This window comes from Syngnathus typhle, linkage group LG18, assembly GCF_033458585.1.
Source record: "Syngnathus typhle isolate RoL2023-S1 ecotype Sweden linkage group LG18, RoL_Styp_1.0, whole genome shotgun sequence".
NCBI lineage: Eukaryota > Metazoa > Chordata > Actinopteri > Syngnathiformes > Syngnathidae > Syngnathus > Syngnathus typhle.
In genome coordinates, this window is record NC_083755.1 from 6,867,320 (window position 1) to 6,893,745 (window position 26,426).

Genomic DNA, 26,426 nt, shown 5'->3' on the forward strand with positions numbered 1-26,426 from the left:
ATACAGTCTCAAAGGTGACAAAGGCTAAAGAATCATGCAGGAACTATACAGCGAATATGATAAGGTAATTAGAGACTTTTAAATAGCTAATCCGTCTCCTCCTCATCTTTCTCGGTCAACTTCCCTTAAGGATTTCCATGCAGATCACATTCTTAGTTGGCCCGACTACACTTGAAGTCATCGTTAAATGAATATCAGGTTTGCTTTCACTTTAGTGGCGACATATTGTGCTGTCCCAAATACACTTTTTATTTCCACTGCATATCCCAAATATTTCAATACAATAAGGGGTCAATAATCCGGAAGGTGTGTCTATTATTTTGCATGGTGTCTGTTAGCAGAGGCCTCTAATTAGCTCCTTCCTTAATTACTTTCAGTTTTGTGAGGTCAAAGACGACAACACTTCAACACACGAAAATATTAGCCAGAGTCTTGTGCAAGAGTTATCGGACAAGGAGTGCATAATACGCACCAACCTGGGTGTTGGGTCGCTGTAGGCGTCTCCTCTGTAACTTGAAGAAGCCATGAAATATTGAGTAATCCTCCTTTTTGTAAACAAACATATTTGCCGTGTGAGTAAGAAGCAATTTGTCGTCAGGAACGATTAGAGAATGTCGTTTAAAGGAAGAATTGACAAAAATGTAGGTTATTTGCTATCTTGTACGCGTCAGTATATGTTGCTGGAATTGAAAGATAAAAACAATTCACAAAGCAACTCACTCCGTCTATTATTAAGTTCTGTATTTTTTTACAGCTTGACACACAGGGAAGGATTCAGACAGAGGCATTAGTACAAAAGTGCGATTCAATTAAAGTGATCAAGCACAATCATTTCTTTTATTGCGCGGGATGCATGCGAGTTGGATGGAAAACTCATTAAAGCGGGCAGATGAATAATGGAGCAGGGCGTGTTGGGCTTAGCTTCGTTTACATTTCGATCGGGGCCGGGTTCGGTCGGGTCCGCGAGGGGCGGAGAGGAGGGCGAGCAGAACTGCCCGTGTGTGTCAGCAGCACCACGATGTGAAAGTGAGGAGCCTGACTGAAAAGCCTCATTAGGCCAAAATGGAAAAAAGGTTCGGGGGCCAGATAGCGAACGTCTGGCAGGCGCATAATGAAAGATGACCTTTCTCATTGAAACAGAATCACGGTGATGTAAAATTGACTGTAAATGCAAGCTTGTTTTGTGACACCAGTATCGAGTAATCGCCGAGGCCGCTGATGTTAGACAACCGATACTACAGCGTCGAGTGAGTCCTCCTCGACAGTAGATGGCGCTATACTCGTACTGGTATCGGTATTGATTATCCCACAAGTCTCATACACACACGCAATGTTGGAATGTCACAATTTTATTTCTTTATTATTATTTATTTTCTGTAGCCACAAAGCAGCTCATCGCAAGCCACACACACACACACACACACAGGGGCACATTTCGACTCATGCGGCCATGCATCTTCCTCCGAGGTGGCAGGGAGGTGTAAATTAATAATCGCGGGTCGGAAAAGTGTGATCATCTCCACATCCTTTAAATGTGCCTTGTTACAAGAGACAAGGCTATAATGTGCCGGTCTAATTTTAGCCACCGGGTCCAAAAAGATGTTGGGAATTCACTCGGCCCATTAGCATTTCTATGGCGAGGTCGCGGGGCTTTAATTGCTCGGCCTGTCGAAAAGAGTCTCCTCACCTGTGGAGTGGAATGACGCCAAGCTTATTTCTTCGCTTTTGGTTTACGTTTGCCCGAGTCAACCTTAATAGCTGCGAGCTGTCACGTCAAATCAGTCTGAAGAGCCGTCTGACTGCAGTCCGCCCCTCTCAATGAAGGTCACTCTCAGCGGACACAACATTAGGTACACCTGTGATCTTTTTGAGTCGCCATGCATAGTCGGCTCGTGCGGTATAGCCAAACAAATTGGTAAGCCCGCAGAGGTCACGGGGATACCGGCCTGAGCTCAAGACTAAAAATAACCTCCAGTCGCTGCTAATTAGCAAAGTAATATGATTAGATAGCTTGATTGGAAGGAAATGGACAGCAAGAGTCATGCGAGAAACGGACAGGAGGATTCAGGAGCATACAGCAAGATTTTTTTTTTTCCAGCTAGTATTATATTAATTTTCATGCTAATTATGAATTAAGAGACGCCGAGTCAAGGTTAGCATAAATAATGGCCGCCAAGTCGAACTGTTCGTTCGACCCACGGGAGCCATCTTTGTTTCACCGCCGCAAACGAGGAAGTCCCTCCCGCTGCACTTGGGGACTCTCACTTCCTTCACAGCACAGTGGTCAGCTCAATAAAAGCACTTTGTCCGTCCTCGGGGAGGACGCTTGAGCGAACGCAAAAGTGACGCCTTCGTTTTGCACCAAAAAAAAGAAGCTAAGCGGGGTAGAAACGACATTCGTCTGACACAGTTAAGTGAAATTGGTCGATTGTCTCAGTCTGGGGGGGGGGGGGGACTTGGTTGATGCTTGATTGCTCCGAAATGAATCCAAAAGTTCCTCAGAGGCCTCAACCGCCAAACTCATTCCAGCTCAAACGATCAATCGATCACTATCCCGATTAGATAAAACGCTCGCCGACTTCTTCATTAGATCCACTTGCACAATGGAGAAACCGCTGACGTGGCAAAACTGACATCAAATTCTCCAGTGTCCAATGAAAGAGAGGCAGATGGAGTTACAGGTGAGGACAAAACCTCCGAGGGTGTTCTCAAGTCCTCCGCTTACTGACGAGCGTATTGTCACGTTAATAACATTTAGTGTAACGGAGAAGACGGACTGGGCGGGGACGCTGTCAATTTGTGAGGTCGGCGCTGACGCGAGCGCTCAACGAGGAGGCTCTTTGGCCTAATGAAAGCCTTCATCTCCCCTGGCGGATAATGTTGAGACTGCAGAGATGAGATGAACTCGGGCAACAGGAGACGATATCACTAGAAACACGACAAGTCGCGTTTAAAGCTCAAGTGTTTAGTCGGCTTCTACGAGCGCTCGGCGTTCCCACGATGAAAACGACGTTTCACACAAGTACTTCTCACTTCTTTGTCCACAACGCCCACAGCCAGAGCTGTTAAAGAGGGACGGCGAGCATAACAAAAAAAAAAAAAAAAGCTCCACGAAATCTTACAGGGTCACTACTAAACAACGTAAACACATCGTCCCCATCCCTTATCGGCCATTTTGTTTTTCCGTAGTCTTATGAATGGCTTCTTAACTGCTGCCTCCAAAAAAGCCTGGAGCTGAAGGCGAAAGTGGCATTCGACCATATGCTTGGAGAAAAAGCGCCATATGCGCCACTAGTTAATTCATGTCGTTATTGTTATGATTATTTTCGTAAGCATCTCAACATACCAGAGACATGCTCCAATGTTTTTTTTCTATTTTTCTATTCTATTACTATTCCCCAATCTGACAGATGAATGCGTGTTATTGTCGGAATCAAAGAGAAACACTCTTTATTATATTTATATATATATATATGTATAAATAATGAGCGCTGCCGTCGGGGGTAATAAAAGGTCCACTGCCGGGAAATTTCGGATAAAATTAGCGCTTTGCTGTGCCGAGCCGAGTGGGACGGACAGATGGAAGACGGGCACCCCGGGAGTGGAAACCTGCTACAAATAGTCGCTCGTGCACACGTTCGGCCATGAAAAGTTTCAACGCCCACGCGGACAGAAAGTATCCTGACTCCGTCCCCGGATTGGGTGGAAGATTTCATCTACAAGCAGCTCAAGAACAAGAGGCCCGCTTCACAAGTTTCTCCGCCAGTGTGAGCGCAACCATATCACATTCCTAATCCCTGCTGACAAGATGTCGTGCAAAAAAAAAATACAATAAAAATGTCGGGATTGGTGATCGCCAGCCCCTCCTCTCTCGCCATTGGTCTGAAAATAGTCAGAATGTGTTATACCTGTAGCCATGGCAGCGACAGTGATTCCCACTTAGCCACCTCCGTGGGAGGCAAAACCTTCTCATTGAGACGCTAGCTTACATAAGCAGGTCCGGACTAGGGGGATGTGAGGACCTTGTGATCTCCCGTTCTCCTCATTCCGGCCGGCCTGACAATACCTGTTGCCGACACAAAGCTTTCAAGGGTCGCTTTGAGCTCCCATTAGTTGATGTCCTCAGCCCAAAACACAATGGGCGGGTGATGATCACACGCGGGCTATTGCTAAAATCAGTGGTGGAGAGGAGAAGAGGGGGCTGGGGGGGGGCTAGGCTGATGAATCATTAGTGATAAAACTGAGGCTGAGCCACCATGGCTGGATTTAGAAAGCTCACACTCATTGTCACACTCACTATTTGACTGATGACTTGCCCTCTGAAGCTCCAAGGATGTCACACTTTGGTGGGTGTGCCATACACGAGGGAATAGGGGATTTTTTTCTTTTTTTGGTCTCGAAATATTACAAATGGTGACCTGAAGCGAGAAGGTGGCGAATAAGCTCTTTTCAAGAAAGGCGAGATAACGAGAGCAGAGCAGATGGGCTTAGGAAAATCTGTCCTCTTCATTTTATGTGGGAAGTCTTTGTTGAAGAAAAAAAAAAAAGGGACAGGCTTCTATTTACTTTCAGATTCACGTGTGATCGGACACAACGGAGGGATTGTCAGCCTCCGTTTTCTGAGGGATGCTTCAAGTTGATGTCAACTGGTGGTGCCATGATGGAGGGAGGGGCGGAGGGGAGAGATAGAGAGAAGGAGAAGAGAGAGGTAGGCTGCAAATGGCAGCTCCTGTGACACTTGTGGGGAGGGAGCGAGGGAGGGGGAGAGAAAGGAGAGAGAGGCAGTCCAACGAGATCAGATCGCAAAGATTGATAGAGAGAGATGTTCACTTCGTAAGCGGTCGGGAACTCTCAGACAATTTCACGGCTTGTCTCGGCATCACAGAAGTTGACGTGAACACGTGAAGGATTGGACGGATATAAAAGTCAGTCTTTTTTTTTTTTCACGCAACTCGTTTTCTTTCGACAGAGTGGATTTTCCCGATCCGATTCTCCGCCTTTTTTCCGACCAAGCGAGGATGAAGAACCGCAAAGGGAGCCCAAGCCTACTGATGCTCAGGATGATGGAGCGCTTGATTCGGGAAGTGGACTAAAATAAAAGATGCTTTCATTTCGTTCTGCATGCGGCCTGGCAGACGACTGGTAAAGAGAAAGGTAAGAAATGAAAATGAAGCGTGTTCAATCAGTTGCCATGCAGCAAATAATTCATCCAGCATTTTAGGCACTCATCTCCCAAGTGGACCATTTCGAGTGATTCAATGCAACAAACTTGTATAACACCTGAGAGCTGAGTGTTTTTGCATATTCTTCTCGAACGGCATAAACAAAGCGAATGAAGAGCCAAATGCATCACGGCCAGATACCCTCATGACCTCATCCCGCTTTTCATCTCTGCCCACTTTTAGTGGCCGAGGTGGGTTGACATCCTTTGATGGATGTCATTAAAAAAAATAAAAAAGGACCCAACTTTATTTAAACGAGTATAGTCTGTAAAAAATATTATTTCAAATGTAGAGGGGTCTTGCGTCATCCCAGATGTATAAATAAAGACCTTTGGAATAAAATATAAATAAAATAAAATAAATAAAGAGCTCAGGAATGATCATTGAAAGGAGAGTCAGGTGTTGAATCGGCAGAGCGGCGACAGGTGCATCTTGCAAAAAAAACAAAAATAATAATCCCTCATGCCCGACAACATACAATCCAACAGCTGCTGCAATGACACGAGGTGACTCAGTTCTCTAATAAGCACTTCTCACCAGAACCTCTCTTAGGGGCCACCTGTGACGAGACCCCGGCGCGGAGGGGCGGAGTCAGACTGAATCTCGATTCATGCAAAATCGTGAGCCACATATATGTGACGACATGTTCAAGCGCTGTGGCTTTTAATAGGAAAATACCTGCGGGTCACTTGAGAAGACCCAGGAAAATCCACCTGACCCGAGCCCGCCTGGGGCTCTTCCTTCAACAATGGCCTCGTGGTAGCGGCTCATCTCAGTTTCCTCGCTCGTTGAAGTGCCCTCTCCCACTCCACTTCATTATCCTCCCAATCGCCGCCATTGTTGTGCACAGCCAATTATGCGTTCTGTTCATCCTAATCAGCGGTTTCGGCTCCCCTCGCGGAAGCTGCTCTCAAAGCCCCTGAGAACAGTCTAGGAAGACTCGACGAGCAAATAATTCGACTTGCACATTATATAATTTATTTTTACATTCCAGCTCAGGTTGGAAAACACTGAATTTGATTTTAAAGAGCATAGCAAATTGCAGGGGTGCAGGTAATCAGTAGAGATGACACACGTCATTTATCTAATGATCCCAAAGACTCCCAGAGGGGTTTTACTTTCATTCAGGCAATAGAGTGGACACCCGACACTGCTATGATGGACAGAGTGGGGAGGGCTGCTCACATCTAAGGCCAAGTTCAGTCATCATCCAGCATCTTCATCTGGGGGGCGCAACCGTACCTGATCCGAATAGAAGCCCCCCCTCCCCCTTTGGGAAACCGCAGATCCGGATTTGGGCAACTTTGGCCCAAGGCCAGGCGGCTGGCCATGTGGGATTTGGGAGTGCACATGAGTGATCCCTTCAGGGCCCAAATCAGGCAGACACAGGCGGTAAAAGCTGTTTGTGCCCATGGGGGGGCGGAGTTTGGTCTCTCGTGGGTAGGAGCCCCTTGACCTGAGGTTCAAAATCCAGCATGACATCATTCCAACACTTTAGTAATTACATCATTCAGGTCATGAAGCAATGCAAGGGGAGGCTGATATAAATGTTACGCATCCTCCCAAAATGATAAATACGCCAAGTTGTACACAATGGGGTCAAGTAGAGTCCCCCCCAGCCCCGCCCCGCCCCCTCCCTCCATCCCAGCATGCGGCATCTGCTACTGCGTGTCCACGGAATAAGTGGCACACACAGCGGCCCGTTGGGAGTTCACGTAAGCGTGCACAGTTGCACAGCATCCTCCACTCAAAAGTAGTCTGCTGCAAAGGACAATAAGCGATTGGGGACGGCAAAAAAAAACCCAAAAAGAACAGAGGATTTGGATTTGTCACATCTGCACGGCATGCAGCTGATGCACGTAAAAAAAGAAGTTTGGCAAAACAAATGATGAAACAACCTTTTCCTTCTAGGGACCGGATTCCAGCGCGAGCATCCCTCCCAGCTTCCCGGCCGAGTAAAATGCGACGTTCCGAGTGATCGAGCCGCGAGGGGCCTCGATCGCACGCCGGGACTCCATGGCCGGCCGCTTTGCTCCCATCCCGCAGCCGGACGTGGCGGGAGTATGAGCGTGGGAAGGATCAACCGCTACAGCATCGTGTCCTCGGAGGAGGAGGGCCTGCGTCTCACGACCATGCACGGCATGAACGGTTTTGGCAACGGCAAGATCCACACGCGCCGCAAGTGCCGCAGCCGCTTCGTCAAAAAGAACGGCCAGTGCAATGTGCAGTTTGCCAACATGGAAGACAAGTCGCAGCGCTACCTGGCGGACATCTTCACCACCTGCGTGGACATTCGCTGGCGGTGGATGCTGCTGGTCTTCACTCTGGTCTTCGTCTTATCTTGGCTGGCTTTCGGCTTGGCCTTCTGGGTTATCGCTTTGCTGCACGGGGATCTGGATAACCCGGCCGGAGACGACAACTTCACCCCGTGCGTCCTGCAAGTCAACGGATTCGTGGCCGCCTTCCTCTTCTCCATCGAAACGCAGTCCACTATCGGCTACGGCTACCGCTGCGTCACCGAGGAGTGCCCGGTGGCCGTCTTCATGGTGGTGTTCCAGTCCATAGTGGGTTGCATCATCGACTGCTTCATGATCGGCGCCATCATGGCCAAGATGGCCAGGCCCAAGAAGCGAGCGCAGACGCTCTTGTTCAGCCACAACGCCGTCATTGCCATGCGGGATGGAAAACTGTGTCTCATGTGGCGGGTGGGGAACCTCCGCAAGAGCCACATTGTGGAGGCCCACGTCAGGGCGCAGCTCATCAAGCCTCGCATCACCGACGAAGGAGAGTACATCCCCCTGGACCAGATCGACATCGACGTGGGCTTCGACAAAGGCCTGGACAGGATCTTCTTGGTTTCGCCCATCACCATCCTCCACGAGATCGACGAGACCAGCCCCCTTTTTGGGATCAGCAAACAAGACCTGGAGACGTCTGACTTTGAGGTTGTGGTGATCCTGGAGGGCATGGTGGAAGCCACGGCCATGACCGCTCAAGCGCGCAGTTCCTACGTAGCCTCCGAGATCCTTTGGGGACACAGGTTTGAGCCCGTCTTGTTTGAAGAGAAGAACCTCTACAAGGTGGATTACGCTCACTTCCACAAAACCTACGAGGTGCCGTCCACCCCCCGATGCAGTGCCAAGGAAATGCTGGAGAACAAATTTCTCGTTCCCACTTCCAACTCCTTCTGCTATGAAAACGAGCTGGCTTTTCTCAACCGGGAAGAGGAGGAAGAGGAGGAGGAGGATCTCGGCGGCGGTAACATGGCCCTGGCAAACCTCAGTCCGGACCGGAACAGCCGGCACGAGTTTGAACGCTTACAAGCCGCCAGAACTCTGGATCAAAGGTCTTATCGGAGAGAATCGGAAATATGACGGATGCAGAACGATGCAACGTGCCATAGGAAACTCTTGAGAGAGAGAAATGGACGTATTATAAAAAGTAAGCAGCTTAAGAAATGGCGGCGAGGAATGAGCACAATCAAGGAAACGTCTTCTTCCTTTGTGGAAACTTGAATCTTGACACGGTCACTTTGAGTGTGTAAACAAAACTAATGAGCTATATAACCAATTGTTGAATTGAAGGTGTAAATACATTTCTTAGTTATGGTCTAGTCTGTGTGCTGTCTCAAAGTTAGGAAAGTAGAATGCATTCCATCAACTTTTTTTCTTCTATTCGTATTGCTTGCATCATTTGCTAGATATATCAAATTGAAGATGCAGCGAGCCGTTGGAGGAAAAAAAAAATACCTGTCTGCAAGCCGCTGACGTCACGAGTTGTGATCCGAAGAAAGCGACATTTCAAAATAAGCACCTTAATGTGTCATTTTTCACTTTCAGACTTTTCCCCTTATTTCCTATTTTTTATTTGATTCTAGAAGTTTTAAAATAACTAAAACTACAACCCCACCCCCCTACTTTTTTTTTTCAGGATGTATTTCCTCAAAAATTAATCTATGCATATTTTTCATAATATCAGGAGGAAAAATAAAACCCTATTAAATAATTGATTATATTAAAAAAGTTGAATTTTATTGGACCAAATCTTGGGGAGAAGCAATAAACACAGAAGCACACCTTTGATTTTGTTTCCTCGCGGCTTTTTTAAAAATAAATAGTGCACAGTTTCCAGAGCCAGTATGCTGCTATATTTTCACGATAAATAAAAACAGTTGTAGTGTCCCGTTTAGGCCACAAGACGGCAGTACAAGACTAGATTACTGTACATTCCTTTTCTTTGACATACGTACTTCCAACAGCGAAATAATGCTCGAACACAATGCAAAGAAAAGAAAATATATCTGACATTAGATTAGAAAGTAGATTTACTTTTGAGTGTCGGGCAATAATATGAAAAGTCTTTTTATAAGAATATATTTGATATATCTAAGGAACTGAAAGCTCAGGAAAGGACCATGAAAAATTGGTCACGTCGGTTTAGAATGTTTTTATTTCTTGTCAGCCCTTCCATTGATTTAGGCTCGTGACATTTATTGATCATGTGATCTTTGTAAAATGTAAAATTATGACACCATTTTTTTTTCTGAGAACAAGCACACATTGCCTTCTGGGAAGGATTTAAATGCTTTGTCTCGACACCTTATCAACAAAGAATGGCCGAAATGTGGATTTGATATATTTTGTCATTTTTCTTTGATAGTTGAATTTAAATATCACACATTTTCAAATGATATATTTCTCTTAAAGGGATGATTGGAAAATAACTTTGACCTCTGTAGAAGTCTTCCTATGCCCTGTAAATTGCATACCGGGCTTTTGATTTTCATTCAGTCACATAAATCATTCCAATAAAATAAAGTGGGGGGGGGAAATGGGTTTGCTGTTTGCGTGTTTATTCTTTTGCAACTAATTCAACGGCCAATGTGGTTGCTAAGGTGATACATCTCCATGAAGGGTGCTTTAAGATTGATGTCACCACAGCCAAATAATTCCATGGTCTCAGGGCAATTATTCAAGAAGGCTCATCAATTAATCACGATGACACACAAGCAACCCCGCTAGGCAAAGCTGAACTCAACAAGAGGAGTCGACAGATCAATGGGTCGTCGTATCCATTTAAAAAAAAATTTTTTTTGCGGAGGCCACGTTAAAGCCCTCTACCAAGTTTCATTATGTAACACTTCAGGACAACGACGAGTGAAGCTTCTGTCCGGATTAATGGTGTTAATGAGCACAATAGATTCTCAGATCACTGTTGAGTAGAACGAGATGACTTTTAATAGCCGCTGTGTGATATGAAAGCGGTGTAGCTTTCACAATAATTAGACGCACAGAGAGGTTCCGGACAATCAAGGGCATGTTGAGATAAACTACCCAGAAATTGAGATACAGATGGATAACAGAAAATGCTATTTCTTCTTCTACTGGGGCTTTTGCAGTGTGGAAAAAAAATGCAAATTAAGGCAAATCATGAGCCACTGGTTTGGATTACCTTCCATAAAGATTATTCTCATCTGGGCCAAATATAAAAGATGGATTCTAACAATTGAGTCTCTCCTTCAGAGTTTCTTTATTTGTTTGCTGAACGTTTGCTTGCTTTAAAGGTAGCAGTGCATCTTATACTGTAGGGCTCAAAACACCACTAAATTTGCAAGCAAATGCAAAATATGAAGTTTTTAGAATTACAGATTGCTGCTGCAGCAGCACATATTAGCCATAAATCCCCCCCCCCCCCCTTCATTTAGTCAAAGCAATAAAGAATCTATTTGAGTTCATATCATACCAACAATTACTGTATTTGTGCTGACGCAAGCTTCAATCAACAAAAGTGCATCAGTCCAAAGCGTGAGAATGGACACGGAGATGGCACAACAGGTTCTCCTGTCAACACCCCTCTCAATTTCATCTCCCAGTGGAAGGAAAAGAGATAAGACATCTCTAAACAGTGCATCAGATTGCCATGGCCTACCTGCCTTCACTGTGCCAGGACACAGGGGTCCATCTCCTGCCAGCAGGACGTCTCCTGTGTCAGGCAGAATAGACGCCTTTGTTGCCTCCATGGGATATCCAAGTTCTTTAAAAAGTGTCTCTGGTTTGAATAGGGTACAATGCCTCTTTAGAAACAATGATGCAGAGCTCAGAGAAGGTGACTGTTTCTTCCAAAACAACTTTTTCAAATACTACTTGTAGAAGTAGACACAACTGACACAAATATTGTAATTGCATTAGGAGCTTCTTTGAGTAAAAAAAAAAAAAAAAAAGTCGAAATATGACCAAGTTTCCTCAATGCTTTGTTACCCGTATTTCTGCCAAATTCCCAATTTTGTGGTAAAGGGCGACACTCAGCGGTCAAATATATGAACTGTTTTGTTACTATTGTCTTCAATTTAGCCAATCAGCGTAGAGGATATTGTTGTCCTCTTCGACCAATGAGCGCTTGCATGACTGAAAGCAAAATGGCGTCGCTCGTGCTCGATTTCTGAATATTATTGACGCCGAGAGTTAAAAACAGATAAATGTAACGAATTTAAAAACATATCACTCAAGGTAAGGAACAAATTAACGGCCAATAATTCGAATGGGTAATCTCGTATTATATTTATCACGAAATTAATGAATGCAGCGAGCGATGCGCAAGCGTCCATTCAGGCATAAAATTGGATCCTATTATTGTGGTTGTTGTCTCCAACTTGTTTTAGCCTTTTTCTCCTCGCCAGAATGAAGGTGGTCAACCTGAAGCAAGCCATTTTACAGGCTTGGAAGGAACGCTGGAGTGACTACCAATGGGCTATAAATATCAAGAAGAACTTTCCAAAGGGAGCAACATGGGAGTATCTCAACCTCGCAGGTTGGAACAATCATTGATTGCTATTTACGACTGCCATTAAACATTGTGAGCATTGTATTCCTCTTTGTGTATCTTCCAGAGACATTAATGGAGCAGGCGTTGATTGGTCCATCTCCTAACCCACTTATTTTGTCCTACCTCAAATACGCCATAAGTTCACAGGTAGCCGATAAACTCGAACGCTTGAAAAAGTGATTGTAAATTTGCAATCTTCTGATTGTCTTCTCTCTGTCTTTAGATGGTGTCTTACTCAAGTGTGCTCATGGCCATTAGCAAGGTAAGAACCACAACAGCCATTGTCAAGTTCGTTTAAAAAAATCAAATGTGTCTCTCTTCTCATAGTTTGATGATTTTTCTCGGGATCTGTGCGTCAAGTCTCTCCTGGAGATCATGGACATGTTCTGCAATCGCCTCACGTGAGTCGCTGTGACCTGAGAAGAGATGTTAGAAGAAAAATCGGCGTTCACTTGGTTCCCCTGTGTGCTACTCTGAAGCTGTCACGGGAAGGGGGAGGAATGCATCGGGCTGTGTCGCGCCCTCCTCGGGGTGGCGGTGTGGCTGCTGCGGGGCTGCGCCTACTATTGCGAGAAGCTGAGGGAGCCGGGTCCGTTGAGCGCCCCCGAGGCCTGTCTGCCCGAGTGCCGTGAGAGGCTGCACAAACTCATGAGCAGCACCAAGAACCGAGCCCTGGTGCACATCGCCCGTCTGGAAGACCAAGGTGTCCCCATTTCGGGAGACTCTTAACCGATTTGTCACCTTGCTGATGTTTTGCTGTTCTGATTTCTCGGCAAGGTTCCTGGAGTAATGTCGAGCAAGGCATTCTTAAAGTGAGCGACGGGCTCAGCTGTATATCGAACCCAACGCTGCGGACGCAATTGGAGGAAAGCTTGTCGCTGGTGAAAGGGTACGCCTCGCTTCCTTTTTTCCTCCTGATGTAAATGTCAACACAAAGCTCCCCGAGCTTCTCTTGACGGACGACTTTACCTTCAGCATCCCGCAGATGCTGTCCGTGCAGTGCGACCCGCTGCTGCACGCCTCCTTCCCGTCCATCCACGCCTTCATCATGCTGGAAGGGACCATGAATTTAACGGGGGAGACGCAGCCCATGGTTGAGCAATTGATGATGATCAAGAGAATGCAGGTAAGAACATTTTTCAGCTGGAGAAAAAAAAACAACTATTTCACAACAACTTTGATCAAATCGGTCCTCGGCAGAAAATCCCGAGTCCGTTCTTTGTGTTGGAGATCTGGAAGGCTTGTTTCACCGGCCTTATCGAGTCACCAGAGGGCACGGAGGAGCTCAAATGGACCGCTTTCACCTTCCTCAAGGTGAACGCTCGACTCATTTGATGGCAAGACGAGGTCCTCTAAATAAGTGACGGTCTCTTCTTTCTCCATCTCTAGATTCCACAAGTTCTGCTTCGGCTGAAGAAATACCCTCAGGGTGACAAAGGACAGGTGAAACCACGTTTGGACGCTCTCCTTTTTAGAGGCTGTAAGATCTGACGTTTATTTTGGCAGGACTTTACGGAGGATGTGAACGTGGCCTTTCAGTACCTACTCAAACTGACGCCACTGTTGGACAAAGCGGATCAACGATGCAAGTGAGCGTGCCGCCTTCCCGTCCCGACGATGGAAAGAAGTTGTGATCCTAAACACCAAATCATTTTCCTCTTAGCTGCGACTGCTTGGGCATGTTGCTCCAAGAGTGCAACAAGCTCGGCCTCCTGTCCGACGCCAACACGGAAGTTCTCACAGCCAAACGGTACACTGTCCTCTTGTCCTAACCTTGATCTTTATATTCCAAAGTATTAATGTGCTATCACCCCCCCCCCCCCCTCTTGTTTTCCTTTCCTACCTCGAACCTGTCGCCCAATCCGCCGCCCACACTCCTCTGCACCTTTGATTCAGGACCGAGGACAGGAAGTTCTGCCCAAAACTGAAAACGGCAGAGAATGCAAATATCCAACCCAACCCGGGCCTCATCCTCCGAGCTGAGCCCACCGTGACCAATATTCTCAAGGTAAAGCGGGTTTTTCTATTTTTTTTATTATTATGAATAGTGTACATGCTGCACATCATTAGTGTGCGTTGCTATTTTGTGTTACTTCCGTTTGGCCCATTAGACGGTGGACGCCGACCACTCCAAATCTCCCGAGGGCCTTCTGGGTGTCCTCGGCCACATGTTGTCGGGCAAGAGCTTGGATCTGCTCCTGGCCGCCGCAGCAGCCACGGGGAAACTCAAGTCCTTCGCACGGAAATTTATCAAGTGAGTAACGCGTGCCGGACCCTTGATTAGGTACACCGTGTTGCTTGTAAATTGTGCAGAAAAGCGACATTGTTTCTGGTGACAGGCTGAATGAGTTTCCCAAGCACATCAGTGGCGAAGGATGTGAGTACAATTACGACTCGATGCGTTAACTTTTTTTTCGCGTTGGGTCCTAAAAACATTTTCCTATCCTTCCGCAGCCAAGTCGGCATCCGTTCGGGCCCTGCTCTTCGACATCTCCTTCCTGATGCTTTGCCACGTGGTGCAGACATACGGCTCTGAGGTCAGCACTTGTACATAGGTTTTCAGAGCACAGCCACAAGATGGCGCCACAGGCGTTTTATTTAACAAAGCTAGATCTGCTTTTGCGTTGTCTCCTTCCAACAGGTGGTCCTGTCCGACCCCAGTCCCTCAGGGGAGACGCCGTTTTTTGAGACATGGCTGCAAACGTGTATGCCCGAAGAAGGGAAGATTCTGAACCCGGACCACCCGTGCTTCAGGCCCGAGCCGGGCAAAGTAGAGAGTCTGGTGACCCTGCTCAACAACTCCTCTGAGATGAAGCTTGTGTGGGTTGCAAAACTAATTTCCGGGTTAGATCGATTGCATGACAGCGAAGTCCCATTTTTAACTCGGGTGCACGGTTGCCGAGGAAACATTGTACCGTTTTTTTCCGTGTATAGTGCGCAAAATTTTACTAATTTATTGTCCTAAAATCCGGGGTGCGCATTATACATGGGTACAAAAAAAAAAAAAAAAAAAAAATTTTTTTTTTTTTAATTTTTTTTTTTTTTTTTTTAAAGTCCCAATGATCGTCACACACGCAGGGAGGCAATGGGTCCCATTTTTATAGTCTTTGGTATGGTCTTAACTAGGCTGGATGTAATTTTTTTTGTTGGCGTTGATTTCTCCGACTGCCCGTAAACGCACCACCGCGCTTCGTGCGCGCACGGGACAGCAAACGAGCAGGTGATCGAGCAAGCGTCTGATACGAGAGCATTGCGGTCGCATGGAGCGTGTTTGAAGTGAACAGCAGAGAAGAAAGGCAAAGTGTTGTGAAATAAAATGCACAGAACGGATGCGCAAGACACGTCAGCTATATAAAGAGCGAGAGTTGTTTTCTTCCTATTAGTTTCAATTCACAGTTTAATTAGCAGTTTCAATCAGCAAATAACAAAATGCGTATTACAGGTAATATTTTATTTCACAACACTTTGCCTTGTTCCTTTGGTCTCTGCTGTTCATCCTAAAACACAAAGGCGCTCTTTAAGCAATGCGACAGTGAGCGCCCGGCGCGCTGCACCAAATTAAGCTCCCTGCGCAGTGCGCACTGAGGTCCACTTAAATTTTAGAAAGTACATCAGGACTTTAAAAATATCTTCTAAATTTCAGCGACGGCTCTGTCACAATAATCGACCAGCCCGGTGCAGTTGGGCGGTCGGCGGCGCGCTACGGTTGAGCGTTCTCTCGCGCGCTCTCTCTCTCGCTCTATCTCGCTCTCGCACACACGCAAACCGGATATCATACGGAGGCCGCCATTACAGATGCGCAGAACGGATGAGCAAGACACGTCAGCTATATAAAGAGCGAGAGTTCAGTTCTCTACCTAAATCCGTATTACAGGTAATATTTTATTTCACAACACTTTGCCTTGTTCCTTTCTTCTCTGCTGTTCACTTCAAACACGCTCCATGCGCACGGAGCGCGGTGGTGCGTTTACGGGCAGTCGGAGAAATCAACGCCAACAAAAAGAATTACATCCAGCCTAGTTAAGACTATACCAAAGACTATAAAAATGGGACCCATTGCCTCCCTGCGTGTGTGACGATCATTGGGACTTAAAAAAAAAAAAGAAAAAGTAATTTTTTTTTAAAAAAAAATTCATAAAAATTGGGTGCGTATTATACATGGGTACAAGCTTTTTTCCAGCATTAGCATGCCATTTTTAGGGGTGCGTACTATACATGGGGGCGCACTATACACGGAAAAAAACGGTACTTTTTTTATCACTTCTATTTCACGTGGCTCACCCTTCTAAATTTCTTTGCCTACAGTCAAGTCAAATGGCACGAAATCTGCCTCAGCACCCCGGCGGCCATTTTGGAAGTTTTGAACGCCTGGGAGAACGGCGTGCTGTCGGTGGAGGCCGTGCAGGTTTGTCCCGACTTTTTCTCACGCAAGTAAGCACGATGTTCTTCGGAAAGTGAGTAGTGACTGCGTGGTAAGCATGACATCACCCAGGGTTGTCTAATTAGTGTCTCCGTTTCCTTCTTCCATTGAAGTTTTGCTATGACTCAGAGCGGATGCGCACTCTCTTCCATTCACTTGCACCTTCCTCTTTTTGACACCGCCGCCACCACCTCCTTTGATTGCAGAAGATCACTGACAACATTAAGGGCAAAGTTTGCAGCATGGCGATCTGTGCCGTGGCGTGGCTGGTGGCCCACGTCAGGATGCTGGGGCGGGACGAAAGGGAAAAGCCTCAGACCATGATACGGCAGCTCGTCACTCCGCTCTATGGCGAGAACACGTTGCAGTTTTACAGCGAACGGTAGAAACGCATTCAATTGACTCCACCAGTATTAAAAACACAAGTGTAATTGATTTCTTAAATCATATTTCGCAATTGAAATGAATGGAAGGGCCATTGTGTTCCAGCTTCCCAGAAATACCCAAATAAAATGTTTGTAGTGAATTTTTAATGGCATAATACACTGTACTCCCCCAAAAGATTTTTGACCCTCTCCCGTTGTGCTTCCCCCCCCCAGCGTGATAATAATGAGCTCCATCATGGAGCACATGTGTGCCGACGTCTTCCAGCAAACGGCGGCCATGCTGCGGCCCCCCATGGAGGGCCAGGAGCCCATACCCTACCGCAACCTGCTGCCGGCCAAGGAGCCCATCCGGGCCGCCCTCACCAAGCAGTTCCAGGCGGTGCTGCGCAAAGGCTGGGTGGACAGTCGAGCGCTGCACCTGTTCCAGAGTCTGCTCAACATGGGCGGTGTCTTTTGGTTCACCAATAATTTGGTCAAGGTAGGTGAGCCAATCCAGAAAGCTTACTAAACTTTCTCCATGCCTGTGTGGAGATAAATATAGGCAGTGGTCATAATGATACGTGTCATCTAATTTTAGGAGCTGCTCAAGGAAACCCGCCAGGAGTGGGCCCATCGAGTGGTGGAGTTGCTTTACAGCATCTTCTGTCTGGACAGTCAGCAAATCACCCTGACCTTGCTGGGCACCATCGTGCCCAACCTGCTCACCGACTCTGCCCACTGGCACAGCCTGGTGGACCCGCCTGGCAAAGCTCTGGCCAAGTAAGAGAACCATTGGTCGTTTTTCTTTTTCTGGTGTTGAAGCCCAGTCCCGATGCTTCCTCAGGTTGTCCGTGTGGTGCGCGCTCAGCTCCTACTCGTCCAACCATAAAGGTTCCTCCTCGGCTCATCAACGTAGAAGACAGCGGGAAGATATCGAGGTGAAGCGGGCAGCGGATGAGTCACGCCTTGTTACCGTCACGTATGTTGTGTGTCAATTACGGGGATTTCTGGGCCTCGCAGGATTACAGCAACCTCTTTCCTTTGGACGACACGCAACCCTCCAAGCTCATGCGTCTTCTCAGCTCCAACGAGGACGAGCCTGCCGCACTTTCCAGTCCAGGTCAGTAGCCAGCCATCTTGTGTAGTTCTTTCCATTTCGTGTAATTCGAGTAATTTGCACGAAACAAAAACTATCCAAAACCGAGTCACTCTTAGTGCTATTTTTCTCAATGAGAAACCGAAACGTGTCTCATGAGGTTATTTTAGGAATTTCAGTCTCCAGCGGAAGTCTTGCGTAACGATGACATTCATTGTGGTACTTCCTGGCCTCGAGCTTTACCTTTTTGGACCTATTTTGTGCGCAGGAGATCGATCTATGAGCAGCTCCCTCTCTGCAGCCCAGCTCCACACGGTCAACATGAGAGAGCCGCTCAACCGCGTGCTGGGTGAGAAGATAGCGTGTCAAAAATATAAACGCAGACACAATGATGTAACTTCATCCCTGAGAATTTATGAGCTCCGTTTCCCTTTCCTCAGCCAACCTTTTCCTCCTCATTTCCTCCATCCTGGGCTCCAAAATGGCCGGGCCTCACACCCAGTTTGTGCATAGTTTCATGGAGGAGTGCGTGGAGTGTCTGGAGCAGGGAAATCGTGGAAGCATCCTGCAGTTCATGCCCTTTACAATGGTGAGTCAGGACAGACGAGTAGTAGACGGGGAGGGAGTAGCAGGGCGGGACAAACCTTACTGGAAAATAGCTGAATTAATTTTTGAAAAATGAGGTTGACTCGACAGATGTTGGGAATTCCTTTGGGGTTTGTTGCATGAGTTCATTTCTCTCTTTCCCACCCCGCCCCTTTTTTTCTGTGCCTGCAGGTCTCTGAGCTAGTGAAGCTTCCCGCTCTGGCCAAACCCAAAGTGGTCCTGGCTGTCACCGACTTGAGTCTGCCGCTCGGGAGGAGAGTGGCGGCCAAAGCCATCGCTGCCTTGTGACAGTAAAATGACAAAACCACCATTTTGGGTTCATCCTGAAGTTGTACTCAAAAGCAGGCCGATTAATCAAGTATTTAGAATTTCGCCCATTTTTGTGTTTTTAAATGTTTGCTACTCTTTACGAACTTGTCAAGACATTAAAAAAAAAAAAGATCCTCCTCTCTTTCCTGTCCATTATTTAACGTTTGCATCATCCCGCAGTCAGGTGCAGGGTCACATGTTTAGCGGGGTCATCACATGACTCTGAGGGAGCCTTTTCATCATCCCACGAGTGACGCTCGCGGTCAACACCAGTCATCTAAACGCTTACAACACTTCCTGTCGGAAAGCCGCAAGAGCCGTAAGGCACGAACATCCTTCCCGTTGCTCCCGCGAATTCACTCAATTTACCATCTTGTTGTCCAACATTCCTTTTCAAAACAATAGAGTCACTGGACAAAGAGGCCGAAATTAAGAAAAGGGTTTATTGAAGGACAGGTTATAAATATTATAAGCATTCATACAAAAATATTCCATAAATAATGTATAAATAATAGATAAATAATATATTCAGTATTGAATTGTTTTAGCAAATAAAAAAATAAATGCCTCAACACTTTAATAAATACTATTATAAATAATAACAATAAAGATTATTTCAGATTTGTCAGCAGATCGCTGTCCGTTTCCTCCTGCTGGCTCTTGTCCAGGCCCCTGAGGAAGCGATGGACATCCTGGCCCAGCGACTGGAGCTGCACCAACGTCAGGTGGGCGGCCACCTGCACCTCAAAGTCACCGTGCAGGCGCAAGGCCACGGGGCTCGGCGTTGTCTGCAGGACGTAATCTGTCTGGAGACCTTGCAACATCTGCAGCGAGACACGTTGTTCATCATCAAAGATGGCAAACGGAAAATTTGTCAATGGCAGGATCTCAAAGTGAGGCCTCCATGTGAATGTTTTACCTTGCTAATTTGAACGGCGAGATCCCGGACCGTATTCATGAGGTCGGTCGCTCTCTGCTTGTTTTCTAGGTGAGGTGAGATGGAGCTCAGCAAGGCCTGGTGCTGCTGCAGGCCCTCGTGCGTAAGGATCAGACTGCTCTCCTGAATCAGGCAAATGGAATGATGTTCAATTCTAATACATTTTTGTAATAAGCACAATGATATAGAACACCATCAAGGGGGGAAAAAAAGTGCTCTCCTACCAAGGGAACTTTTTCCGAAGTAATTTTGATCACAGGAGCAGTTGGGAAATTGATGTTGGACGCCATTGTGCCCAGCCTGACGTTTTCGGAAGAATTCAACTTCAGAGTCTGAGGTGAGGAAACAAGTACAGACATGTTACGACATGATTTTACTCCCATTCAGTGGCCATTTTTATTTTTGAAGTTTTTTTTAAATGAAGTTTCATTGAAAAAAGGTTCTGATATATTAATTTACTATATCTTAGAATACAATTTTCTAAACTATTGGTTGCCTCTATCAGTCTATTTATTTATTTATTTATTTATTTATTTATTTATTTATTTATTTATTTATTTATTTATTTATTGATTTATTGATTTATTGATTTATTTATTTATTTATTTATTGATTTATGTTTTATCCTCTGACTCATATTTTTAAAAGTTCCGTTATTTCAATCCTTCAATTCAAGACGTGAAATTCAAATATAGACGGTAAAAATACTTGAGGAGTTAAATTCTTAGGAAACACGGACAACAAGGAGCAATATTAAAAAATACTCAATATTTTATCTTTTGAGGCAATGACCGCGGTGAACCCGACGACTGACCAGAGTTCGATTATTAATGCCTAGTCGCGTTACAGTTTTGCGTGTGCGTCAATCCAATTAGATCCGCAACCTGCTAACATTCTCATAATAAAGATAGCAGCGAGGAAAAGACGAAGAGTTTCTCACCTCGTCGTGGATGCTCGATCTGTACGTGTCAGGAATGGCAAGCAGGATCTTTTCGGTTAAAGTGCGGCTCCTCCGGACGAGCGCTTGGAATTGCGCCCCGTCAACAAGTGCGCACATGTCTGCGCAAACCTCCGGTAGAGGCGCGGCGCCGGCAATCCTGGCCATGTGGAAGAGAGCGAAAACTGCAGGGAGAGAACCAAAATGTTGAGATTAACAAGGTGGAAGTCAAAATGCGTGCAGCGAAAGGCTGGAGCTGCCTTTTTCTCTGCTGCCTTCCTCCAGGCCAGAGTAGCTGCCAACTCCGAGATCGCGTAAGGGACATCTCATGTTAAATAAAAAAAAAAAAAAAAAAAGAAATCAAACCACACCTATATCAAACATAACTCCTTAAAAAAAAAAAAAAAGTCATGACGGAAAATTAAAAATATTAAAACACTTTGTGACCAGAAAGGGATGGCAGCGTTTCAGCCACCTGACGTCATTACTCACCAATCAGGATGTCCATGGCGTCAACTGGGGGAATGTTTTTGGAGAAGTGACCTCAAGTCTACACGCTTGATTGATTGAGCATACTCAATGTCATTCGTAACGTGTATATATATGAGTGGCAAGCAGTGGAGATTTCCTGGGCTTTCCCAATACTCGCCTCGGAGCAGCGTGTCATTGTCAGTGATTGCAAAGTTCCTTTTAAATTTGTAGGAAAAGGCCAATTTTGGAAACTGATGAGCAATATTGATATTCGGGTCAAAGGGTAATTGTTCATTGTGTTCACTAAATTACCAACATCAGCGGTGAGAAATAAAGTACTTTTTACCGAAGTTTTTTCCCCCCTCCAGGTATCACTTGAGTATTTATTTTTTCAGCAACTTTTGACTTCAACTCCTTATATATGAAATCATTCCTTTCTACTCCTTAGTGAAAATAGCCTTGTCATGATGTCAATATAGAGATTGAGATTTAGGACAGTATGGTCAATTTCATCCATTAGTGCTATTTATTAGGTTGTGCTGGAGCCAATCCCAGCTCATTGTAGGTGAAAAAAATAAAAAATAATAGAATGTCATGGGGTAGTGGGCTGCTTTTGGGGGGTAGTTAGATAACTAGATGTGTAGTGGGCCACCCAAGTCAAAGCCTGCATTAAAATAAAAAACGAATAGACCTGACCAGTGCGAGAGCGCTCTCTAGTGGAGAGATCTATACTGCAGGCTAAACCTTAGCTGTTCTGCAAATGTCTTTAATGTTGTATGACAGCTTTTCACATCACTGTAAAAGAGGAATAATCCATAGTTTTAAGTTTCAATGACGTGAAACTGGATCATGTCCTGCCTCTTTGCACACAGGGTGGTAAATTTAGACATCAGCCTGAATGAATCCTCTCATGTCACAAAGGTGGCTAGAAGCAATTTCCCCCTGCAACCCAATCCCCAAAGAGGGTGGCGCTCCCCCACTATTTGACGTGTCACCTTATCACCGCCACTCGTGTGCACGCCATCACCCCCCAGGTGGAACACTCACGCCGCTGCGCTAAGCTAGCATGCAACTCGAGCCCAAGGGGCAAATTTTAAATGAACCTCTACCCGGTGCCATTTACGTCAGGTCTTACGACAATACTCTCATTGGGCTCTAGCTCACCTTTGACCCTGTTAGAGTAAAACCAAACATTTTGTTACATTCTTCCAGACATTGTGATCAAAAGTTATTATGTATTCTGTGCACAGATGAGCCTGGCTGCAGACGACAGCGTCTGAAAACAATTCCATTCCGGAATGTGGGCAAAACAAGGTAAGATGAAGAATTGCTGCATAATTCCTCCTTTTGCGCAAATATAGTTAAGGCCCGGGCTGTCAATCAATATTAGCATTTCTATTATGTTAAGCAGGTAGAGTGCGTCTCTCCTGTTTGTTTTGACAGCTGGCAATCATGCACTCCTTCGCAAACACAACTACAAAACACTTCCAGGCATCTTTTTAATGACAATATGCGGATGAATATCGTAAAAGGGTTTGACCCAAACAAAACATGCCCCCCCTACCCGTGAAGCATCCGAGCGCTTAAAGTACTAAAGGGTCGCCGAGAGATGAATAATTCATGTGGGGTGCTTTGCCTCCGCTTGATTTTTCATGCAAAGAAATGTATTAGCGACAACTAGCGCAGCTAGCGCGGCTTATTAAACTTGAAAGTAAAGGCGGCTCCATCTTGATGGGCGTGCTACCCGGAGGCACATCTTTTGGAATCTTGAGTACAGAGCAGTGATGAAATTCTCATTAAAGTCTCATCATGCGTAAGTGATGTTTTATTTTCCCTCCGTGCGAGTTTTCTGTTTGTCTTTGTCATCACCGAATCGTCGCCATGTTAGAAAATAGATCTGGCGAAAAAGTCGGGAAACATGTCGGAGAGGCTAAACGACAGTACTGATGGTGGAAGACTCCTCCGACTTTGCTTGCCTGCTTGGCAGCGACTTGAGATACTCCAAATGTCTGCGGGCGTCCTCCTGGTTGGCCCTGACGTAGTAGACCAGATAAGAGATGACCATGGTGAACCAGCCAAACATGACCACCAGCATGGCCACGTCTGTAGTCCTCTTCATCACCACACACAAGTCAACGTCCGGCTCCAGGAGGAAGGCCAGGCCCTGCACGCTCATTTCCTCCGGGTCCGAGGTCTGGCACACGATGCCGGTGAGCGACACGGGCTCCAGGTCCACGCGGGGCATGGCCATCTGGAGGTTGCAGTCGCAATGCCAGGGGTTGTTGGTTAAATTCGCCCGAGCCCGCAGGCCTTCAAAGGAGTCAGCGTCGAAATGGACTAACTTGTTAGCGGAAAGGTCAAGGAACTGCAAGGAGGAGCTCAAGCCTCGGAAGGCGCCCGGCTGCAGCTGGCTAATGTCATTATGCGAGAGGTCCAGTTCCGCCAGGTGGGACAACCCGGCGAAGGCGTTGGCCGGGATTGAGGTCAAGAGGTTAAAGTCCAGGTAGACTCGTCGCGTGTCGTTGGGGATGTCCCGCGGGATGTCGGTCAGCCGCTGATTGCTGCAGCGTACCGTCTTGCCGCCGCCGCCGTCGCTCTCGGAGCAGTAGCAGTGTTTGGAGCAGCTGGTGGCGGCGTGGTGGAAGCAGAAGGTCATGAGTACCAGGCTGTGCAGCAGCAAGCACATGACCATGTAGTCGGCCGCCATGGGCGGGCGTCTTGTCGCATCAATCGCCCCTGTCGCCGCTGAGCCTAAAGGCGGGCGCCGAACAAAACAACACGTCAGCAGTGGCGCCTGAGTTGAAGTGATTGAGAGCAAAACGGCCTTCTCCGCTACTGTACTTTGGATTTGTGAAGTGTCAGTTGAAAAGAAGAAGAAAAGATGTCATTCGAGTCGCTCATTGAAAAGTACCGCAGAGTGGAGAGATGTGTTCTATTTGATTGTTTTCACGGAAAATATCGCTAATATGATTTCGCTAATTCGAAACCCAAGACTGTCTGGCTTCCTAAAACTAGGTCAATCCGAGTCGACAAAGGGACGTCGTGCATCTCAATTGATGCACACTCGTCGCAGAGGCGACCCGTATTGCTTTTCCTGGAAAGTCGACGGATCAAACGGTCCTTTCTACGCCCTTTTCCATTTGACATTCCCACAGCGCACGTCTATTTCGGTAACGCACTTGAAATGTCAGTTCTTGCAGAGCGATAGACAATATATGCCTGTTAGATTGTCTGTCTATACGTGTTGCTTCGCCGTTTGTGTTCAAATATGCACGTGGTTAGCATTAAACAGTAAACAGAATCATCTGAAGTTATGTGATTGACATGTCTTTCTTTTTCAGATTGGTCTTTTTGTTCAGCTCGATGAGCGTCGCAGAAAACCCAACCAACCCGCCTCAGGTAAACCAAGACAATGTGCAACGCCACAGCTCACCCGGTGGGTCTTTAATCGCTTCGAAATGTACGGTCAATGAGCACAATCCACTTAGAAAGATTAAAAAAAATGTAATCGATCGCTCAGCGAGTATCAAATAACGATTAGCTAGGTGGGGTGGAAGATACGGGTGCGCTGGCAACGATGCGATACAGTGTCCCGCTTGAGCAACACAAAGGCAAACTAGTCACAATTCAATTCTGCACTCTTTTTATCTGTTGATACATAGTAATTAAATATTAATTGTACCTTCTGCCCTCTAGTGGCCAAACCTTGAATTGTCCAGCCTGTCACTATACAGCATATTTTCAGGTGATAAATACAATTTGAGCGACACGGACAAATATTGTTTTTAATGAATTGCGCCTTACTTCCGTGACGTCATTTAATTTGCATACCAAATATTTGCATCCAAAAGTTGCCTCATAAGGAGAAGAAAGCCCGATTCCCGGTGCACGGCAATTTCCAATCGGCCAGGCGGATTCGGGAATGATGAATCAACCGCGCTGTTGTTTATCAATGAGGAGGGGGCACGAGCCAGCCTTGACATCATCGGGTTTTATGAAGCCACGCTGTAATCTTATTTTAAAGCTCTCAGCTTCCATCCGCTCACAAAGCTCCTCAGTGGAGCTTCAATTTTCCAGTGATTTGAAGCAAGGATGCATGGCAATATTTTCACGGTGTCCCGTGCAATCACACGCAAGTGTTGGACTAGTCTGATCAATAATAGCTGGGGATGATTGATTATCCTGCTCATCCCTCATCATGTGTCTACTTCAGTCAGTCCACATCAAGTGGGCACAATTCATTCAAACTCACTGCACCCATAATGCAGCACTAATGGGAAATTAGTTGAAATAGCCTAATTGAACCAAACGAGCTCTGTATGTTTCAAATAAAATACAATGCATGACGAATTGGTCACGCATGAAGCAGCTATGATTTAAAAAAAATATATATATGTGCAACATACTCACGTTTGTGGCGCTCTTCCTCTCCTTGTCATGATCCACTGCATCTTCGGATTTTTCCTACACCATTAAGCTGATTAAACTTGCTGTCGGTTGCTTTCCGCCGGAGAAGCTTCCACAGCAGTTCAAGGCTCGCCCGTTTAGTTTCCACGCAACCAGAGGAGGCAACATATTAGCTGGTGCCTGTGCGCTCCGGCGGGGAGGCGCCCCGGCGTCCAACATGGGTGCGAAAGGCGGGCGATGCAAATGAGTCAGCGTGCACGCGCGCAGCATGATCCTTCCATCCTGGCAGCCAAATGCTTCTCGAGGGCTTTCCCCCATTTCACGGCGTTTCTTTCCGGGAGTTTCTGTCAGTATTTCGGCGTTTCGGTCAGTATTGCACGCAGCAGGTGGCTGTAAAGGCCACGCCCCCTTGTGGAACCCAACGCTATTTAACGCGCGCTAAATAGCGTAATGTTAACCCTATGTTTAGCTCACGTGTCAAGTGCCATTGTTATTGTTCTTTTCCTTCAAAGTAGACGAACAAGATTCCTGCTCACGTCCTGGATCCCAAAATACAAGTGTCCAAAAAGGCTTGTTTAACTACAAAGTTGAATTGTGGTCTTGTCTTAAGATTCTCCGGGACATCTCCACATCCTTTATGAGGAAAAACAATCGATTGTACTAAAACAGCTGTGCTGACCCTGCAGGAGTCTGCCAGGCGGCCGGCCACTCATGAGGTCTTGGTGGAATTACAATCGATACTCCGTGTTTCCAGAATGTGTGACTTGGGATGATTAACTTTTACTTTGTGTACAATTATAAATTGCATTTGTCCTAATGGTGAAGATAGTTTGC

At 46.3% G+C, this 26,426-nt stretch overlaps 4 protein-coding genes and 1 long non-coding RNA gene across 6 annotated transcripts; 3 read left to right on the forward strand and 2 right to left on the reverse strand.

Moving 5' to 3' along the window:
• The first annotated feature begins 7,285 nt into the window (after positions 1-7,285).
• Positions 7,286-9,953, forward strand: kcnj12a (potassium inwardly rectifying channel subfamily J member 12a). The gene has a single exon (XM_061264452.1). The coding sequence runs from the start codon at positions 7,286-7,288 to the stop codon at positions 8,594-8,596; it is 1,311 nt and encodes a 436-aa protein (XP_061120436.1). The 3' UTR covers positions 8,597-9,953.
• A 1,657-nt stretch (positions 9,954-11,610) lies between these two features.
• med24 (mediator complex subunit 24) lies at positions 11,611-18,977 on the forward strand. The gene is made up of 26 exons (XM_061264833.1): positions 11,611-11,728; positions 11,881-12,029; positions 12,109-12,191; positions 12,268-12,306; positions 12,372-12,445; positions 12,524-12,747; positions 12,822-12,933; positions 13,020-13,170; positions 13,245-13,358; positions 13,434-13,487; positions 13,551-13,633; positions 13,708-13,794; positions 13,941-14,052; positions 14,156-14,298; positions 14,384-14,421; positions 14,499-14,581; positions 14,686-14,864; positions 16,350-16,449; positions 16,671-16,846; positions 17,064-17,328; positions 17,428-17,609; positions 17,674-17,767; positions 17,850-17,949; positions 18,194-18,274; positions 18,366-18,514; positions 18,703-18,977. Exons 2-26 carry the CDS (start codon positions 11,900-11,902, stop codon positions 18,817-18,819), a joined length of 2,970 nt encoding a protein of 989 aa, XP_061120817.1. The 5' UTR covers positions 11,611-11,728; positions 11,881-11,899; the 3' UTR covers positions 18,820-18,977.
• A 286-nt stretch (positions 18,978-19,263) lies between these two features.
• On the reverse strand, positions 19,264-21,317 carry LOC133142856 (uncharacterized). Of its 2 annotated transcripts, none has more exons than XM_061264457.1 (5): positions 21,207-21,317; positions 20,718-20,899; positions 20,002-20,109; positions 19,760-19,900; positions 19,264-19,664 (listed from the first exon to the last, which is right to left on the reverse strand). In XM_061264457.1, the coding sequence occupies exons 1-5, from the start codon at positions 21,220-21,222 to the stop codon at positions 19,452-19,454; spliced, it is 660 nt and encodes a 219-aa protein (XP_061120441.1). In that variant the 5' UTR covers positions 21,223-21,317; the 3' UTR covers positions 19,264-19,451. The 2 variants fall into 2 exon arrangements, with proteins under 2 accessions (XP_061120441.1, XP_061120440.1); XM_061264456.1 differs by lacking the exon at positions 21,207-21,317 and adding an exon at positions 20,975-21,059.
• LOC133142858 (uncharacterized) lies at positions 19,895-24,729 on the forward strand. The gene is made up of 3 exons (XR_009710288.1): positions 19,895-20,114; positions 22,436-22,499; positions 24,527-24,729. It is a non-coding gene; the product is annotated as an uncharacterized LOC133142858 (long non-coding RNA).
• Positions 22,373-26,117, reverse strand: lrrc3ca (leucine rich repeat containing 3Ca). The gene is made up of 2 exons (XM_061264455.1): positions 25,596-26,117; positions 22,373-23,936 (listed from the first exon to the last, which is right to left on the reverse strand). Exon 2 carries the CDS (start codon positions 23,890-23,892, stop codon positions 23,116-23,118), a length of 777 nt encoding a protein of 258 aa, XP_061120439.1. The 5' UTR covers positions 23,893-23,936; positions 25,596-26,117; the 3' UTR covers positions 22,373-23,115.
• Between the last annotated feature and the right edge of the window lie 309 nt (positions 26,118-26,426).

Coding starts and splice junctions, on each gene's coding strand:
- med24 (XM_061264833.1), top strand. CDS start 11,900: ATGAAGGTGGTCAACCTGAAGCAAGCCATTTTACAGGCTTGGAAGGAA. Junction 12,934..13,019: donor AGCTTGTCGCTGGTGAAAGG/GTACGCCTCGCT, acceptor CTTTACCTTCAG/CATCCCGCAGATGCTGTCCG. Junction 13,795..13,940: donor GAAGTTCTCACAGCCAAACG/GTACACTGTCCT, acceptor CCTTTGATTCAG/GACCGAGGACAGGAAGTTCT.
- lrrc3ca (XM_061264455.1), bottom strand. CDS start 23,892: ATGGCGGCCGACTACATGGTCATGTGCTTGCTGCTGCACAGCCTGGTA.
- LOC133142856 (XM_061264456.1), bottom strand. CDS start 21,044: ATGAGATGTCCCTTACGCGATCTCGGAGTTGGCAGCTACTCTGGCCTG. Junction 19,901..20,001: donor CTTCGGAAAAAGTTCCCTTG/GTAGGAGAGCAC, acceptor TGCCTGATTCAG/GAGAGCAGTCTGATCCTTAC. Junction 19,665..19,759: donor TCGCCGTTCAAATTAGCAAG/GTAAAACATTCA, acceptor GTCTCGCTGCAG/ATGTTGCAAGGTCTCCAGAC.
- kcnj12a (XM_061264452.1), top strand. CDS start 7,286: ATGAGCGTGGGAAGGATCAACCGCTACAGCATCGTGTCCTCGGAGGAG.